Source organism: Salmo trutta, chromosome 5 (assembly GCF_901001165.1).
Source record: "Salmo trutta chromosome 5, fSalTru1.1, whole genome shotgun sequence".
NCBI lineage: Eukaryota > Metazoa > Chordata > Actinopteri > Salmoniformes > Salmonidae > Salmo > Salmo trutta.
Genome location: NC_042961.1, coordinates 26,685,880 through 26,702,922, shown reverse-complemented (window position 1 = coordinate 26,702,922; position 17,043 = coordinate 26,685,880). Strand labels below are relative to the sequence as shown.

The 17,043-nt window shown below is 41.5% G+C and overlaps 1 protein-coding gene across 2 annotated transcripts in view; it reads left to right on the top strand.

The window, feature by feature from the left end:
- The window catches only part of LOC115193964 (DNA nucleotidylexotransferase-like), a 170,966-nt gene that overhangs the window by 79,674 nt on the left and 74,249 nt on the right, over positions 1 to 17,043 (top strand). For both annotated transcript variants that reach the window (XM_029753132.1, XM_029753131.1), the window contains exon 7: positions 10,098 to 10,230. In XM_029753132.1, the coding sequence (XP_029608992.1) occupies positions 10,098 to 10,230 (133 nt within the window). The remainder of the gene's footprint in view (positions 1 to 10,097; positions 10,231 to 17,043) is intronic.

Below are 17,043 nucleotides of genomic sequence, written 5' to 3'. Positions count from 1 at the left end.
CTTAAAGGTTGAGACCGAGTCTGTGTCTCTCACATGGATAGGCAGACCATTCCATAAACATTAAGCTCTATAGGAGAACGCCCTGCCTCCAGCTGTTTGCTTAGAAATTCTAGGGACAGTAAGGAAGCCTGCCTCTTGTGACTGTAGCGTACGTGTTAGGAATGTACGGCAGGACCAAATCGGAAAGATAGGTAGGAGCAAGCCCATGTAATGCTTTGTAGGTTAGCAGTAAAACCTTAAAATCAGCCCTAACCTTAACAGGAAGCCAGAGGCTAGCACTGGAGTAATATGATCAAAGTCTATTCTGTACATGGTAACTAGCTAGCTAGCTAGCTAGCCTGGTTGGTAGGCCCAACAAAAATGGCAGCTAATGTTTGCTAGCTAGCTACCTATGCTAAATCGTCCATCAGAATTCAGTTATCCAAAAAAGCAAAACAAATTGCATGGAAATGTACTTTCTCTCTCCTGTGTTTACGTTTTTGACCTGCAACACTTAATTTCCTTCACAGAAATCTTTCATGTCTGGATTTTGCACACTGTCCTTCTCGATTCTGTTCTTTGCACACTGTTACATGACGTCAGTGTCAACACGTGGGCACATTCAAGGTCGTCATTATTTTGAGCGTGTTGTGCAGATGGGCAGATCTTAACATGATGCCTTAATTCCTGTGATAAATAGATAATTGCACCAATGCATCCCATCCAAAAGTGAGAATGTTCCTCAACAGTGAAACCCTTGCAAGGTTACATGATGGAATAAGAGTTTGTCTTATGACCATTTTAAGTGCATTTATAAACCATTATTCAACCAAGCTTAATAGGCTAATAATTTGGCAAACACTAATGACGATCTCACACTTTTAACCGTAACTATTTATTAAGGCCAGGCACCACATGCTGAAATTACATTTTTGTATTTACCTATCAATTTTGAGATTTGTTGGTATTTTGGTTCCTTAATATTAGTATTTCCAAAAAGTAAAGATAAAAATGACAAATACTTGATGAAAATGTATATTTTCTTTAGGTTTGTCATACTACCGTCATCAACATTATTATGAATTTTAACCACTTTAATGTTACAAACTGGACTATACTTAGTAACTTTCTTTGAAGAGATGGTGATTGTGTCTAAATAGGCGTTTGGTAGTCTAAATTGAGTTTACTTGTCTTTAGGGCTCCCGTGTGGCGCAGCGGTCTAAGGCACTGCATCTCAGTGCTAGAGGCATCATGACAGACACTGGTTTAATTCCAGGCTGTATCACAACTGGCCATGATTGGGAGTCCCATAGGGCAGCACACAATTGGCCCAGCTAAGTCCGGGTTAGGGTTTGGCCGGGGTAGGCCGTCATTGTAAATAAGAATTTGTTCTTAACTGACTTGCCTAGTTAAATAAAAGTTTTAAAAAATTGCCATTTCCCGAAAGTCAGACTCTTCCTACACATTAACTCATTTTGCTTTGTTTCAGAAACATCTGTGTTCACCAAATGTGTGATTATCCTTAAATATATTCTCCATACTTGCCCAGAGGGAATTGTTGATATGTTGTAATTATATTATTCTTGATAAATGTTATTTTGAAAAATTTGCCCAAAATGTATTTTACATACAGTTGAAGTCGGAAGTTTACATACACTTATGTTGAAGTCATTAAAACTCGTTTTTCAACCACTCCACAAATTTCTTGTGAACAAACTATAGTTTTGGCAAGTCGGTTAGGACATCTATTTTGTGCATGACACAAGTCATTTTTCCAACAATTGTTTACAGACAGATTATTTCACTTATAATTCACTGTATCACAATTCCAGTGGGTCAGAAGTTTACATAAACTAAGTTGACTGTGCATTTAAACCGCTTGGGAAATTCCATAAAATTATTTAGAAGCTTCTGATAGGCTAATTGACATAATTTTAGTCAATTGGAGGTGTACCTGTGGATGTATTTCAAGGCCTACCTTCAAACTCAGTGCCTCTTTGCTTGACATCATGGGGAAATCAAAAGAAATCAGCCAAGACCTCAGAAAAAAAATTGTAGACCTCCACAAGTCTGGTTCATCCTTGGGAGCAATTTCCAAATGCCTGAAAGTATCACATTCATCTGTACAAACAATAGTACGCAAGTATAAACACCATGGGACCACGCAGCCGTCATACCGCTCAAGAAGAAGACGCGTTCTGTCTCCTAGAGGTGAACACACTTTGGTGCAAAAAGTGCAAATCAATCTCGGAACAACAGCAAAGGATCTTGTAAAGATGCTGGAGGAAACTGGTACAAAAGTATCTATATCCACAGTAAAACGAGTCCTATATCGACATAACCGAAAAAGGCCGATCAGCAAGGAAGAAGCCACTGCTCCAAAACCGCCATGAAAAAGCCAGACTACGGTTTGCAACTGCAGATGAGGACAAAGATCATGCTTTTTGGAGAAATGTAGAGTATATTGTGATAAATTGCAGGCCCCACTACTTGCCTAGAGAGTTTTCAACTATACTTTTCAGGCTGTTTATTTACCACCACAGACAGATGCTGGCACTAAGACCACACTCAGTCAGCTGTATAAGGAAATAAGCAAACAGGAAACCACTCACCCAGAGGTGGCGCTCCTAGTGGCCGGAGACTTTAATGCAGGGAAACTTAAATCAGTTCTACCAAATTTCTATCAACATGTTAAATGTGCAACCAGAGGGAAAACAATTCTAGATCACCTGTACTCCACACACAGAGATGCGTACAAAGCTCTCCCTCACCCTCCATTTGGTAAATTCGATCATAACTCTATCCTCCTGATTCCTGCTTACAAGCAAAAATTAAAGCAGGAAGCACGAGTGACTCAGTCTATAAAAACGTGGATAGATGAAGCAGATGCTAAACTACAGGACTGTTTTGCTATCACAGACTGGAACATGTTCCAGGATCCTTCCGATGTTATTGAGGAGTACACGACATCAGTCACTGGCTTTATCAATAAGTGCATTGAGGACGTCATCTCCACTGTGACTGTACGTACATACCCCAAGCAGAAGCCATGGATTACAGGCAACATTCACACTAAGCTAAAGGGTAGAGCTGCTGCTTTCAAGGTGCGGGACTCTAACCCGGAAGCTTACAAGAAATCCTGCTATGCCCTGCGAGGAACCATCAAATATGCAAAGCGTCAATGCAGGGCTAAGATTGAATCATACTACACCGGCTCTGATGCTCGTCTTATGTGGCAGGGCTTGCAAACTATTACATACTACAAAGGGAAGCACAGCCATGAGCTGCCCAGTGACACAAGCCTACCAGACGAGCTAAATCACTTCTATGCTTGCTTCGAGGCAAGCAACACTGAGGCATGCATGAGAGCATCAGCTGTTCCGGACGACTGTGTGATCACGCTCTCCGTAGCCGACGTGAGTAAGACCTTTAAACAGGTCAACATACACAAGGCTGTGGGGCCAGATGGATTACCAGGATGTGTGCTCCGGGCATGTGCTGACCAACTGGCAGGTGTCTTCACTGACATTTTCAACATGTCCCTGACTTAGTCTGTAATACCAACAGGTTTCAAGCAGACCACCATAGTCCCTGTGCCCAAGAACACAAAGGCAACCTGCCTGAATGACTACAGACCCGTAGCACTCACGTCCGTAGCCATGAAGTGCTTTGTACGGTTGGTAATGGCTCACATAATCCCCATTATCCCAGAAACCCTAGACCCACTCCAATTTGCATACCGCCCAAACAGATCCACAGATGATGCAATCTCTTTTGCACTCCACACTGCCCTTTCCCACCTTGACAAAAGGAGCACTTATGTGAGAATGCTATTCATTGACTACAGCTCAGCGTTCAACACCATTGTACCCTCAAAGCTCATCACTAAGCTAAGTGTCCTGGGACTAAACACTTCCCTCTGCAACCAGATCCTGGACTTCCTGACGGGCCGCCCCCAGGTAGTGAGTGTAGGTAGCAACACATCTGCCACGCTGATCCTCAACACTGGAGCTCCCCAGGGGTGTGAGCTCAGTCCCGTCCTGTACTCCCTGTTCACCCACAACTGCATGGCCAGGCACGACTCTAACACCATCAAGTTTGCAGATGACACAACAGTGGTAGGCCTGATCACCAACAACGATGAGACAAACTATAGGGAGGAGGTCAGAGACCTGGCCGGGTGGTGCCAGAATAACAACCTATCCCTCAACTTAAGCCTTCCTACTTTATAGCCTTCCTACTGTATATAGCCTGTCTTTTTACTGTTGTTTTATTTCTTTACTTACCTATTGTTCACCCAATACCTTTTTTGCACTATTGGTTAGAGCCTGTAAGTAAGCATTTCACTGTAAGGTCTACACCTGTTGTATTCGGCGCACGTGACAAATAAACTTTGATTTGGTCTGATGAAACAAAAATATAACTGTTTGGCCATAATGACCATCATTACGCTTGGAGGAAAAAGGGGGAGGCTTGCAAGCAGAAGAACCCCAATCCAACCGTGAAGCACAGGGGTGGCAGCATCATGTTGTGGGGGTGCTTTGCTGCAGGAGGGACTGGTGCACTTCACAAAATAGATGACATCATGAGAAGGAAAATTAGGTGGATATATTGAAGCAACATCTCAAGACATCAGTCAGGAAGTTAAAGCTTGGTCACAAATGGGTCTTCCAAATGAACAATGACCCCCAAGCATACTTCCAAAGTTGTGGCAAAATGGCCTAAGGACAACAAAGTCAAGGTATTGGAGTGGCCATCACAAAGGCCTGACCTCAATCCTATAGAAAATTTGTGGGCAGAACTGAAAAAGGGTGTGCGAGCAAGGAGGCCTACAAACCTTTTTTTACATTTTACGTCGTTTATCAGACGCTCTTATCCAGAGCGACTTACAGTAGTGAATGCATACATTTCTTTTTTTTTCTCCGTACTGATCCCCCGTGGGAATCAAACCCACAACCCTGGTGTTGCAAACACCATGCTCTACCAACTGAGCCACACGGGACCAAACCTGACTCAGTTACACCAGCTCTGTCAGGAGGAATGGCCCAAAATTCACCCAACTTATTGTGGGAAGTTTGTGGAAGGCTACTCAAAACTTTTGACCCAAATTAAACATTTTAAAGGCAATGGTACCAAATACTAATTGAGTGTATGTAGACTTCTGACCCATTGGGAATGTGATGAAAAAATTAAAGCTGAAATAAATCATTCTCTCTGCTATTATTCGGACATTTCACATTCTTAAAATAAAGTGTTGATCCTAACTGACTTAAGACAGGGATTTTTTACTAGGATTAAATGTCAGGAATTGTGAAAAACGTATTTGTATTTGGCTAAGGTGTATGTAAACATCTGACTTCAACTGTACATATCTTTAGTCATTTACAGCTGAAAGGATGAAAGGGGTATTTATCCACACTCTATTCTGGACTAGTCCAGTCCTAGAGTGTCTTAACAAAATGAAACAAAAATATTTTGACTGACTTCAGGGTACCAGCTTCTAGACTGGTACCCTGGCCCCTTGAAAAAATACCATGCTATTGTTTGAGGAGAGTGCAGAACAACAAAACACTTTTATCACGGCAACTGGTTTGATACATTCACCGCTGAAGGTAAATAATGTACTTACATTCAGTAATCTTGCTCTGATTTGTCATCCTGAGGGTCCCCGAGATAAAATGTAGCATAGTTTTGTTTGTTAAAATCCCATTTTTATATTAAAATGTAGGAACTGGGTTCTACAGTTTGAACCCCTTCCACAAACTTCAAAGAGTTTCCTTTCAAATAGTATCAAGAACATGCATATCCTTGCTTCAGATCCTGAGCTACAGGCAGTTAGATTTGGGTATATCAGTTTAGGCGGAAATTTTAAAAACGGGTACGATCCTTAAGAGGTTGAGGTTACTGTGCATTTTTTTATTAACTTAATGGCAGTTGGTCACAAGGACGTTTGTTTATTTTTTTAATAATTTACTGTGAGTTTGCTGCAAGTACACTACCTTCAGAAAGTATTCAATAAATCATCAATCAAATGTATTTATTTATAAACCCTTTTTACGTCAGCAGATCTCACAAAGTGCTTATACATAAACCCAGCCTAAAACCTCAAACAGCAAGCAATGCAGATGTAGAAGCATGGTGGCTAGGACAAACTCCATATAAAAAGGCAGGAATCAAGGAAGAAACCTAGAGAGGAACCAGGCCCTGAGGGGTGGCCAATCCTCTTCTGGCTGTGCCAGGTAGAGATTATAAGAGTACATGGCCATTAAGGCCAGATCATTCTTCAAGATGTTCAACTGTTCATAGATGACCAGCATCGTCAAATAATACTCAGTGGTTGTAGAAGGTACAACAGGTCAGCACCTCAGGAGCAAATGTCAGTTGGCTTTTCATAGCCGAGCACTGAGGTCGAGAAAGCAGGTGCTGTATGGAGGGGGAGAGAGCGAAAGGGAGAGAGAAGGAGAGAGGGAGAGGGTCAAAAACAGCAGGTACGGGACAAGGTAGCACGTCCGATGAACAAGTCAGGGTTCCATAGCCGCCGGCAAAACAGCAGAAACTGGATCAGCAGCATGACCAGGTGGACTGGGGACGGGGACAGCAAGGAGTCATCAGGCCAGGTAGTTCTGAGGCATGGTCCTAGGGCTCAGGTTCTCAGGGTGGGGAGAGACAGCGAGAGAGAGAGAGATGGAAGACAGAAAGAGATGGGAGAGATGTGTGTGAGAGAGAGATGGGAGAATTAGAGGGAGCATACTTAAGTTCACACAGAACACCAGATAAGACAGGAGAATTTCACCAGATAGAACAGACTGATCCTAGCCCCCGGGTACATAGACTATTGCAGCATAGATACTGCCAAAGCACAGCCCCCACACCACTAAAGGGAAATCAACAGACCACCAACTTACAGTACTACTCTGAGGCAAGGTTGAGTACAGCCCACGAAGATCTCCTCCACGGCACAAGCTGGAGGGGACACAAAACCAGATAGGAAGATCACGTAAGTGACTCAACCCACTCAAGTCAAGTATAACGAAAAAAGCCTGGCACGACGTGATGCACCCCTCCTAGAGACGGCATGGAAGAGCACTAGTAAGCCAGTGACTCCCCAGTAATAGGGTCAGAGGCAGAGAATCCCAGTGGAGAAAGGGGAGCCGGCCAGGCAGAGACAGCAAGGGTGGTTCGTCACCCCAGTGGCTTGCCGTTCACCGTCACACCGTTGGGTCAAACTACAGTCAATCATAGGATCTACTGGAGAGATGAGTTTTCAGGAAAGACGTAAAGGTCGAGACCGAGTGTGCGTCAGATTTTTGCAATGTTGACTTTTTCCACATTTTGTTGAGTTACAGCCTGAATTTAAAATTGATTAAATTGAGATCACTGGCCTACACACACAGTACCCCATAACGTCAAAGTGGAATTATGTTTTTAGAAGTATTTACAAATTAATAATACATGAAAAGCTGAAATGTCTTGAGTCAAGTATTCAATCCCTTTGATATGGCAAGCTAAAATAAATTCAGGAGTAAAAATGTGCTTAAGAAGTCACATAAAAGTCGCATGGACTCACTTTGTGTGCAATAATATTGTTTAACATGATTTTTGTGTGACTACCTCATTGCTGTACCCCACACATACAATTATCTGTAAGGTTCCTCAGTTGACCAGTGAATTTCCAACACAGATTTAACCACAAAGACCAGGGAGGTTTTCCAATGTCTCGCGAAGAAGGGCACCTATTGGCAGATGGGTAAGAATAAAAAAGCAGACTTTGAATATCCCTTTGAGTATGGTAAAGTTATTAATTACGCTTTGGATGGTATATCAATACCATCCAAAGCCAGTCACTACAAAGATACAGATGTCCCTCCTAACTCAGTTGCCAGAGAGCAAGGACAGTGCTCAGGGATGAGGTCGTAGGTGACTTTAAAACAGTTACAGATTTTATTGGCTGTGATAGGACAAAACGTGGGAGTAGGGATCAACAACATTGTAGTTACTCCACAATTCTAACCTAAATGACAGAGTTAGAAGAAGGAAGTATGTACAGAATAAAATATTAAAAAACATGTATCCTGTTTGCAATAAGGCACTAAAGTAAAACTGTAGAAAAATGTGGCAATTTTTAAAATGTATGTCCTTAATACAAAGTGTACTGTTTGGGGCAAATCCAACACAACATGGTGGTGGCTGCATCATGTTATGGGTATCCTTGTCATCAGCAAGAACTAGGGAGTTTTTGGTTATAAAAAGAAACTGAAGAAAGCTAAGCACTGTAACAAAGCCTCTCGATGGAGGGGGGTGTGTGGAATCAGGAGCAGGAGAGCAGAAGGGTTCCAGGAAAATCCACACTTTATTTTGGCGGTCCCGAAAGCACAATGACACACACGGGGAGAAACCTCAACTCCGCTAGCCACAAGCAAATATGTCCACGATAAACACATACCGTACAAAAGACAAACAACGCCCATAGTGCAGGCACGCACCCCTTACAATTAGCCAACCGCAAAATAATCCCGCACACAGCCTAACCTGCAGCGGGGAAATATAAACCCACCGAAATCAGAAAAACAAGACACAGGTGTGTAAAACCAGACAGAACTAAATGAAAAGGAAAATGGGATCGGTGGCAGCTAGTAGGCCGGCGACGACGACCGCCGAGCACCATATATATACATTTTATCATTGTGTGTAAATAGGTGATGAAAAACGCATTTAAGACATTTTGAATTCAGGCTGTAACACAACCAAATGTGGAATAAATCAACGGGTATGAACACTTTTTGTAGACACTGTAGTTATTCTAAAATTCACAGTAACTTCCTGTTGCTGATTTTTGGCACGCTCACTTACCTGATGGTGTGGCAGGAAGGTCAGTTTGTTGTCAACCAAGAGGTTGAGGCCAGGTGAGGCTGTCCCAAGTGTGCACACCAGAAAGAATGCTTAGTAGTACTTTCCTGCTGTCAAATGACCTAGTGGCCTCATGGGGGGAATGTTATTCATATTTTTAAACATTTCTTGGTAAACATTATTTTTAAAACCTGTCAAAAATCTGGTGTTTCCATGTCAAACTGTTATATTTCAGTCTTCTGTGATGTATTTAAAGTGTAATATTGGGACGCAAACTCAAAATGTAATATTTTTCAACTCTGGGATGATACAGGTGTCTTCTTTTTTTTAATCCCAAAACCATATGTGTGAGGTGTATATTTTTTGTTTCAAAGTAGATTGGTTTAAGACCACGAAACACTCTGTGTGACCCTGATTTAGACCATTGCAGTAAAAGGACAGTGGGGCTCTTTATCACATTCTCTTACAAATACAGAAGAACTGACAGTGTTAAAAGACATGCTCAACCTTTGGCAAAATAATCATCAACCACTTAAACTGGTACAACACTTCCACTGACGCTTGGCACAAATACACAAAATTCAGTAACTTGTTGTTGTTTACTATACTTTCACTGCAACCGGTAGACTGTAGTGTACTGTAAAATGTCAGGAACAGTGTAGCATTTCATGGCATAAAGGAATACATGGTGGAGAGGGAAAGAACAGGATGGTTCTTCACAACCATCACAGCAATAAAGAACCCTTCCTGAAATGCAAAACAATTGTTACACATACTATGTCACCCTGACCCCTGACAAAGAACCCCCCCAAAACATTTTTTTAGCGTGTACTCCTTTTTTTAGCGTGTACATCAATTAGCTTATATTCCCACTCTTTTTAGGGCTCAGAGAGCTTTAGCACTTCAGTGTGTAGTGTTAAATGCATCCGCATGCATGATACACTTTATTTGCACATTAGTGTGTCATGCAGCATAATCAGTTTTAAACAGAACGTTTTAAACATATAAAATATATTCCATGCTGTAATCTTCCTATTAAAAAGCTACAATATTCACAAAGTTTCTAGGTTATACTTAGGAAAATGTTTGAAAGATTTGTGATTCTAGTTTTCATATGAAAAATGACAGGTAAATTACTGGTACATTTTGAAAGTTACTGTGAATATTACCTGCCTTTGCAACCCTATATATAGTCCACAATGCTAATGCTACTGTAACTATTGTCCACTTCAGATAGACAGCTCATAGTGCTTTTTATATTTTCCCCTCAGGTTTCCTGTATTACAGGGACATCTCCAAGGCTGTCAGTAAAGCCGAGGCCAAAGCTCTTAGTAGCATCATTGAAGAGACTGCCCATTGGATCGCACCCGATTCTATACTGGCTCTGACAGGTGGCTTTCGCAGGTACAGTACAACTCTTATCTCAGCTTGTCAGTGTGGATTTATTTGTGTATGTTATTGAGTTTGAGATAGTGCGCCATTGCAACACTTTCTGTACAGTATGGTATAGTCTTCGTTTCTTGTTGTTTTCATTCTACATATGACAGACATGGTTCTTTTGTTCCTGCCACGCAAGAGAGAAGAGTGTGTACAGAGGCATCAATCGTCTGTTACACTACAGTAATTACATTCAGCATCTAAACCAATGTCACTTACATGACATTACCATGTTCACAATGAACGGCTACATTAACTTAAAAGGCCAGCTAGGCGGATACAACGTGGGTCCGTTTGTTCACATCCTGCGCCATCACTTTCTCTTTATGTCAGTTTCCTTTGTGCTCTATTTGTGTGTGGCACAGTGTGCTTCAGTGAGCTCGAAGCACTGGGCTCTACGGTATTGTAAAAATGTTGCCGTGACTGGTGGCGGTGTGCGGTTAAATAATGCATGAGCAGTCTGGCAATAAGGACGGGTGCTTCTCTTCTCTACAGGAGTGACAGGCCTTCTGCTGCTTAGTCAACAGTCTGTTCCACTTATATCTCTTATAGCTCTTTCTGATCTGTCCTCATCCCCCAACCATCTCTCTCTTTCTTTCTGTATCGCAGGTTGGGGCATTTCCTGTCCTGACTCATGTACTGGAGGCATGCTCTGCAGAGTGGTCATGAACTGCCACAGTCACAAAGTCATCAAATCTGATTTTAAACCTAACCCTCACCTTAAAGGCCCACCTTAGAGGAAGTTGCCGCAATATATTTTGAGTAATTCCTGTCCTACAGCGACAATTCTTGTTTATGTTTCACCTTGAAGACTGACGCAGGCTGGTAAAACATATTAGGAATTGGGGGTGGGAACGTTGTGGTGATTTCCACATGTAGCAGAGAAATAACAATAAAAAGGCCACTGACTGACAGCTGTCAGTGTAACTAGCTAGCATGCTAACCTTAGCAAGCTAATGAAAGTTATGTGAACACCATTTCAGTTAAGACAGGCATACGAGCTGTTGACATGTTGAGGGTTGACGTTTGTCTGACTCTTGCCACTTTATAATTCCATTGAAACAGTGTCGGGTTCCAGACGTCATTCATATTTGGAAACGCACACAGACATGATCAAATAGCTATATTCCTCGTTCTCTCTTATCATTTCAGCAAGCTATCTAGCTATATATCAGTGCATTATGTAAATTGTGCGGCTATATATCAATGTATTATCTAAATTGCACAGCTATACTGTATACCAATGTACTATCTAAATTGTGCAGCTATATATCAATGTATTATCTAAATTGTGCAGCTATATATCAATGTATTATCTAAATTGCGCAGCTATATATCAATGTATTATCTAAATTGCCCAGCTATATATCAATGTATTATCTAAATTGCGCAGCTATATATCAATGTATTATCTAAATTGTGCAGCTATAGAGTATATCAATGCTTATCTAAATTGTGCAGCTATACAGTATATGAATGCATTATCTAAATTGAGGCAGGGAATCTGCCATAGAAATAGAACGAATATAAGCTCCGGTAATATGGATAGCCTAACTATTGAACGGTTTGGAGTGTGTATTGAAGCAATGGGCAAGTTTGTTTTGCATGGCCCAGTACCCAGTGCTACACTGATTCTTTAGAATCAATGGAATGGTCAAAAAATTTGCAAACCCTGCAAACCTTTTTTTTTAAATATTTTATTTCCTCTTTATTTAACCAGGTAGGCATGTTGAGAACAACTTCCCATTTACAACTGCGACTTGGCCAAGATAAAGCAAAGCAGTGCAACAAAAACAACAGAGTTACACATGGGATAAGCAAACGTACAGTCAATAACACAATAGGAAAATCTATATACAGTGTGTGCAAATGTAGTAAGACTAGGGAGGTAAGGCAATAAGTAGGCCATAGTGGCAAAAAAATACAATTTAGTATTAACACTGGAGTGATAGATGTGCAGATGATGATGTGCAAGTAGAGATACTGGGGTTCAAAAAAGAAAAGAAAATAACAATATGGGGATGAGGTAGTTGGGTGTGCTATTTGCAGATGGGCTGTGTACAGGTACAGTGATTGGTAAGCTGCTCTGACACCTTGGGCACAGGGTCCATGGCAAGGTGGCCAAGTGTAGCCAAGTGTAGCGTCGTCACAAGTTAACAGCCACAACGTATCAAATTTTTACTTATTGGCTGTTTTATCTAGTGGAATCCAAAGTGAAGGCTTCAGAGATCTCAGTCAAAAAGTGGAATTTCTACTGGTGTTTCTACTGGTATGGGCATTTAACCCTAACCTTAACCACACTGCTAACCCTAATGCCTGACCCTCATTTTTGTTTTCATAAATGTTTATAATATAAACGATTTTGACTTGCAGCTGGCCCATCTAGTGGAAATTGCTCAGTTTTGCCTACATTGCAAGATTCATGACAATAAACTTCAACCTGTTTCTGTGACTCTCTCTCTCTCTCTCTGTCTCTGTGTGCATCTGTGTGCATCTCTCTCTCTCTCGGTTTCTGTGTATCTCTCTCTCTCTCTCTCTCCCTCTCTGTCTGTCACTGTGTGTATCTCTCTCTCTCTCTCTCTCTGTGTTTCTGTGTGTCTCTCTCTCTCTCTCTCTCTCTGTTTCTGTGTGTATCTCTCTCTCTCTCTCTCTCTCTGTTTCTGTGTGTATCTCTCTCTCTATCTGTTTCTGTGTGTATCTCTCTCTATCTGTTTCTCTCTCTCTCTCTCTGTACTACCATTAAAAAGTTTGGGGTCACTTAGAAATGTCCTTGTTTTTGAAAGAAAAGCAAATTTAGTTTGAGAAACAGATGCCTCAAAAGTCCTCAACTGGCAGCTTCATTAAATAGTACCCACAAAACACCAGTCTCAACGTCAACAGTGAAGAGGCGACTCCGGGATGCTGGCCTTCTAGGCAGAGTTCGTCTGTCCAGTGTCTGTGTTCTTTTGCCCATCTTAATCTTTTCTTTTTATTGGCCAGTCTGTGATATGACTTTCTCTTTGCAACTCTGCCTAGAAGGCCAGCATCCCGAAGTCGCCTCTTCCCTGTTGACGTTGAGACTGGTGTTTTGCTGGTACTATTTAATGAAGCTGCCAGTTGAGGTCTTGTGATGCGTCTGTTTCTCAAACTAGACACTCTAATGTACTTGTCCTCTTGCTCAGTTGTGCATCTTCAGTTTCTTGGCAATTTCTCGCATGGAATAGCCTTCATTTCTCAGAACAAGAGTAGACTGATGAGTTTCAGAAGAAAGTTATTTGTTTCTGGCCCTTTTGAGCCTGTAATCAAACCCACAAATGCTGATGCTACGGATAATCAGGACAACAGTTTTCAGCTGTGCTAACATATTCACAAAAGGGTTTTCTAATGATCAATTAGCCTTTTAAAATGATGAACTTGGATTAGCTTACACAACGTGCCATTGGAACACAGGTTGCTGATAATGGGCCTCTGTACGCCTATGTAGATATTCCATAAAAAATCAGCTGTTTCCAGCTACAATAGTAATTTACAACATTAACCATGTCTACACAGTATTTCTAATCAATTTTATTTTATTTTAATGGACAAAAAAACATGTTTTTCTTTCAAAAACAAGGACATTTCTAAGTGACCCCAAACTTTTGAACGGTAGTGTATATAATGTAGGTAAAATCAGTGGAAAGTGACACACACTTGATGATACAATTGGAAAAAAAGATCTTTCTTATTTGTCTATTTTTAGGAAAGTCACACTCCCCTCAGGTTATTTCTGAAAAGATTCCAGTCACCTTAATTTTGGAAACCTCAATTTATAAACAATTGTGGAAGTATAGTTCTTTGTAACGCTCTGGGTGTCCACACAAGCATACTGTGTGGCCTGTGTGCCAATAACCTCTCTACTCCAGTGTGGTTGCCAGCTGTTTCCAGAAGAACAATGTCACATTACTCTTGTTCACTAAGGAGGGATGACAGCTGGAATGATATTTGATTATGTAAATATTGTCTTTGTGGGGGAAAGAGGAAGAGAAGGAAAAAGTGATGATCATGGGTATGATTGGAGTTGAGAGGATGAAACCGTAGATTATTCATACTGAACAAAAATATAAACGCAACACACTTGTGCTGGCAATAATAAAAGAACACTCTAAAATGTGCAGTTTTGCGACACAACACAATGCCACAGATGTCTCAAGTTTTGAGGGAGCTTGCAATTGGCATGATGACTGCAGGAATGTCCTCCAGAGCTGTTGCCAGAGAATTGAATGTTAATTTCTCTACCATAAGCCACCTCCAATGGCGTTTTAGAGAATTTGGCAGTACATCCAACCGTCCACACAACCGCAGACCACGTGTATGGTGTTGTGTGGGTGTAACAGTATAACTTCCGTCCCTCTCCTCGCCCCAACCTGGGCTTGAACCAGGGACCCTCTGTACACATCAACAACTGACACCCACGAAGCATCGTTACCCATCGCGCCACAAAAGCCGCGGCCCTTGCAGAGCAAGGGGAACAACTACTTCACGGTCTCAGAGCGAGTGACGTCACCGATTGAAACGCTATTAGCGCGCACCACCGCTAACTAGCTAGCCATTTCACATCAGTTACATGGGCGAGCGATTTGCTGATGTCAACATTCTGAACAGAGAACCCCACTGCCATCATAGGGCAATGGTATAGGCAGGCATAAGCTACGGACATTGCATTTTATCGATGGCAATATGAACGCACAAAAATACTGTGACCAGATCCTGAGGTCCATTGTGAGGCCCATTTTTTAAAAGGTATCTGTGACCAACATATGCATATTCCCAGTCATGTGAAATCCATAGATTAAGGCGTAATTAATTTAGTTCAATTAACTGATTCCCTCATATGAACTTTAATTCAGTAATATTAATGAAATTGTTGCATGTTGCATTTATATATTTGTTCAGTATATTTGATGTATTTGTTGAAGGATGTGTTGATGTTGAAGGGTCTATGAGGCATAAAATAATCAAATTTGCATCATGAACTGGTTGCTATGGTATTGTTCTTAGAGACAGGTGACCCCATCAAGTTCATCATTGACCCTTACATCGCATTGTCTGGAAAGAGAACATATGCATCACCATGGAGATAATCTCAGGGTTGATGAAACACCTCTGCAGTGGAGACCTGTTAGACCAAAAATAAATGTTATTGCATAAATAATTCAAATGTTCCGAACAGTATGGCGCCTTCCACTCATGCTCCTTTACATCACTTGATAACATAAAGGAGTTCAATGTACAGAATGTTAATTCTAAACCCTGGTAGACCTTTTTATCTACCCATCCATCCATGCTAGTCATACTGTCCTAGATGTATAATTCATATAAACTCTCTAGCCATGATTAAAAGTGAGAATAACCATACACACCCATTGTACCTCAGGGATTCTTGAAAGTCGGGACAATCCTTGTCCGGCAGGGAAACTAAAACATTTTATAGTTGAAAATAATAGATTGTGTTGCATTATTTGAACTGAAAAATTACATTTAGGAGGATTGTATTTTTCAAAATATTTTCCATATTATTAATTTCCATGTAGTAATTTCCCTTTGTCCTGAGCAAAAACAGACAGAAATTAAAACTGATCTTTTGTAGTTTATTGCAATAGTGACGTGTAGGAATATTTCTCTCAAGACTTGGATTCAACCCCCTTAATATCAAAACTCAAGATAAGACCCAGATGCAGACAGCTAGAGTCACAGATGTTTATTGACCCAAACAGGGGGCAGGCAAAAGACAGCTTTTTGCAATGCCTACAAGGCCCTCCCCTGCCCCTCCCATTTGGCAAATCTGATCACAACTCTATTTTACTCCTCCCACTCTATAGGCAGAAACTCAAACAGGAAGTACCCATGCTAAGGACTATTCAACACTGGTCTGACAAATCAGAATCCACGCTTCAAGATTGTTTTGATCACGCGGACTGGGTTATGTTCCGGGTAGCCTCTAAGAATAAAGCCGACAAATACACAGATACAGTTTATCAGGAAGTGTATAGGAGATGTTGTATGCATAGTTACTATTAAAACCTACCCTAACTAGAAACCATGGACAGATGGCAGCATTCGCACAAAACTGAAAGCGCAAACCACATAATTTAACCATGGCAAGGTGACTGGGAATATGGCAGAATACAAACAGTGTCGTTATTCCTTCCGTAAAGCAATCAAACAGGCAAAATGTCACTATAGAGACAAAGTGGAGTTGCAATTCAACGGCTCAGATACGAGACATATGTGGCAGGGTCTATAGACAATCACGGACAACAAAGGGAAAACCAGCCACGTTGCGGACACCAACATCTTGCTTCCGGACAAGCTAAACATCTTCTTTGCCCGCTTTGAGGATAACACAGTGCCACCGACACAGCCCGCTACCAAGGATTATGGGCTCTCCTTCTTCGTGGCAGACGTGAATAAGCCATTTAATGGTGTTAATCGTTGCAAGGCTGCTGGCGCAGACGGCATTCCCAGCCGCGTCCTCAGAGCATGTGCACACCATTTGGCTGGAGTGTTTACGGACATATTCAATCTCTCCCTATCCCAGTCTGCTGTCCCCACTTGCTTCAAGATGTCCACCATTTATTCCTGTACCTCAAGAAAGCAAAGGTAACTAAACTAAATGACTTTCGCCCCGTAGCACTCACTTCTGTCATCATGAAGTGCTTTGAGAGGCTAGTTAAGGATCATATTACCTCTACCTTACCTGATACCCTAGACCAGGGGTGGGCCATTCCAGTCCTCGAGGGCCTGATTGGTGTCACAGTT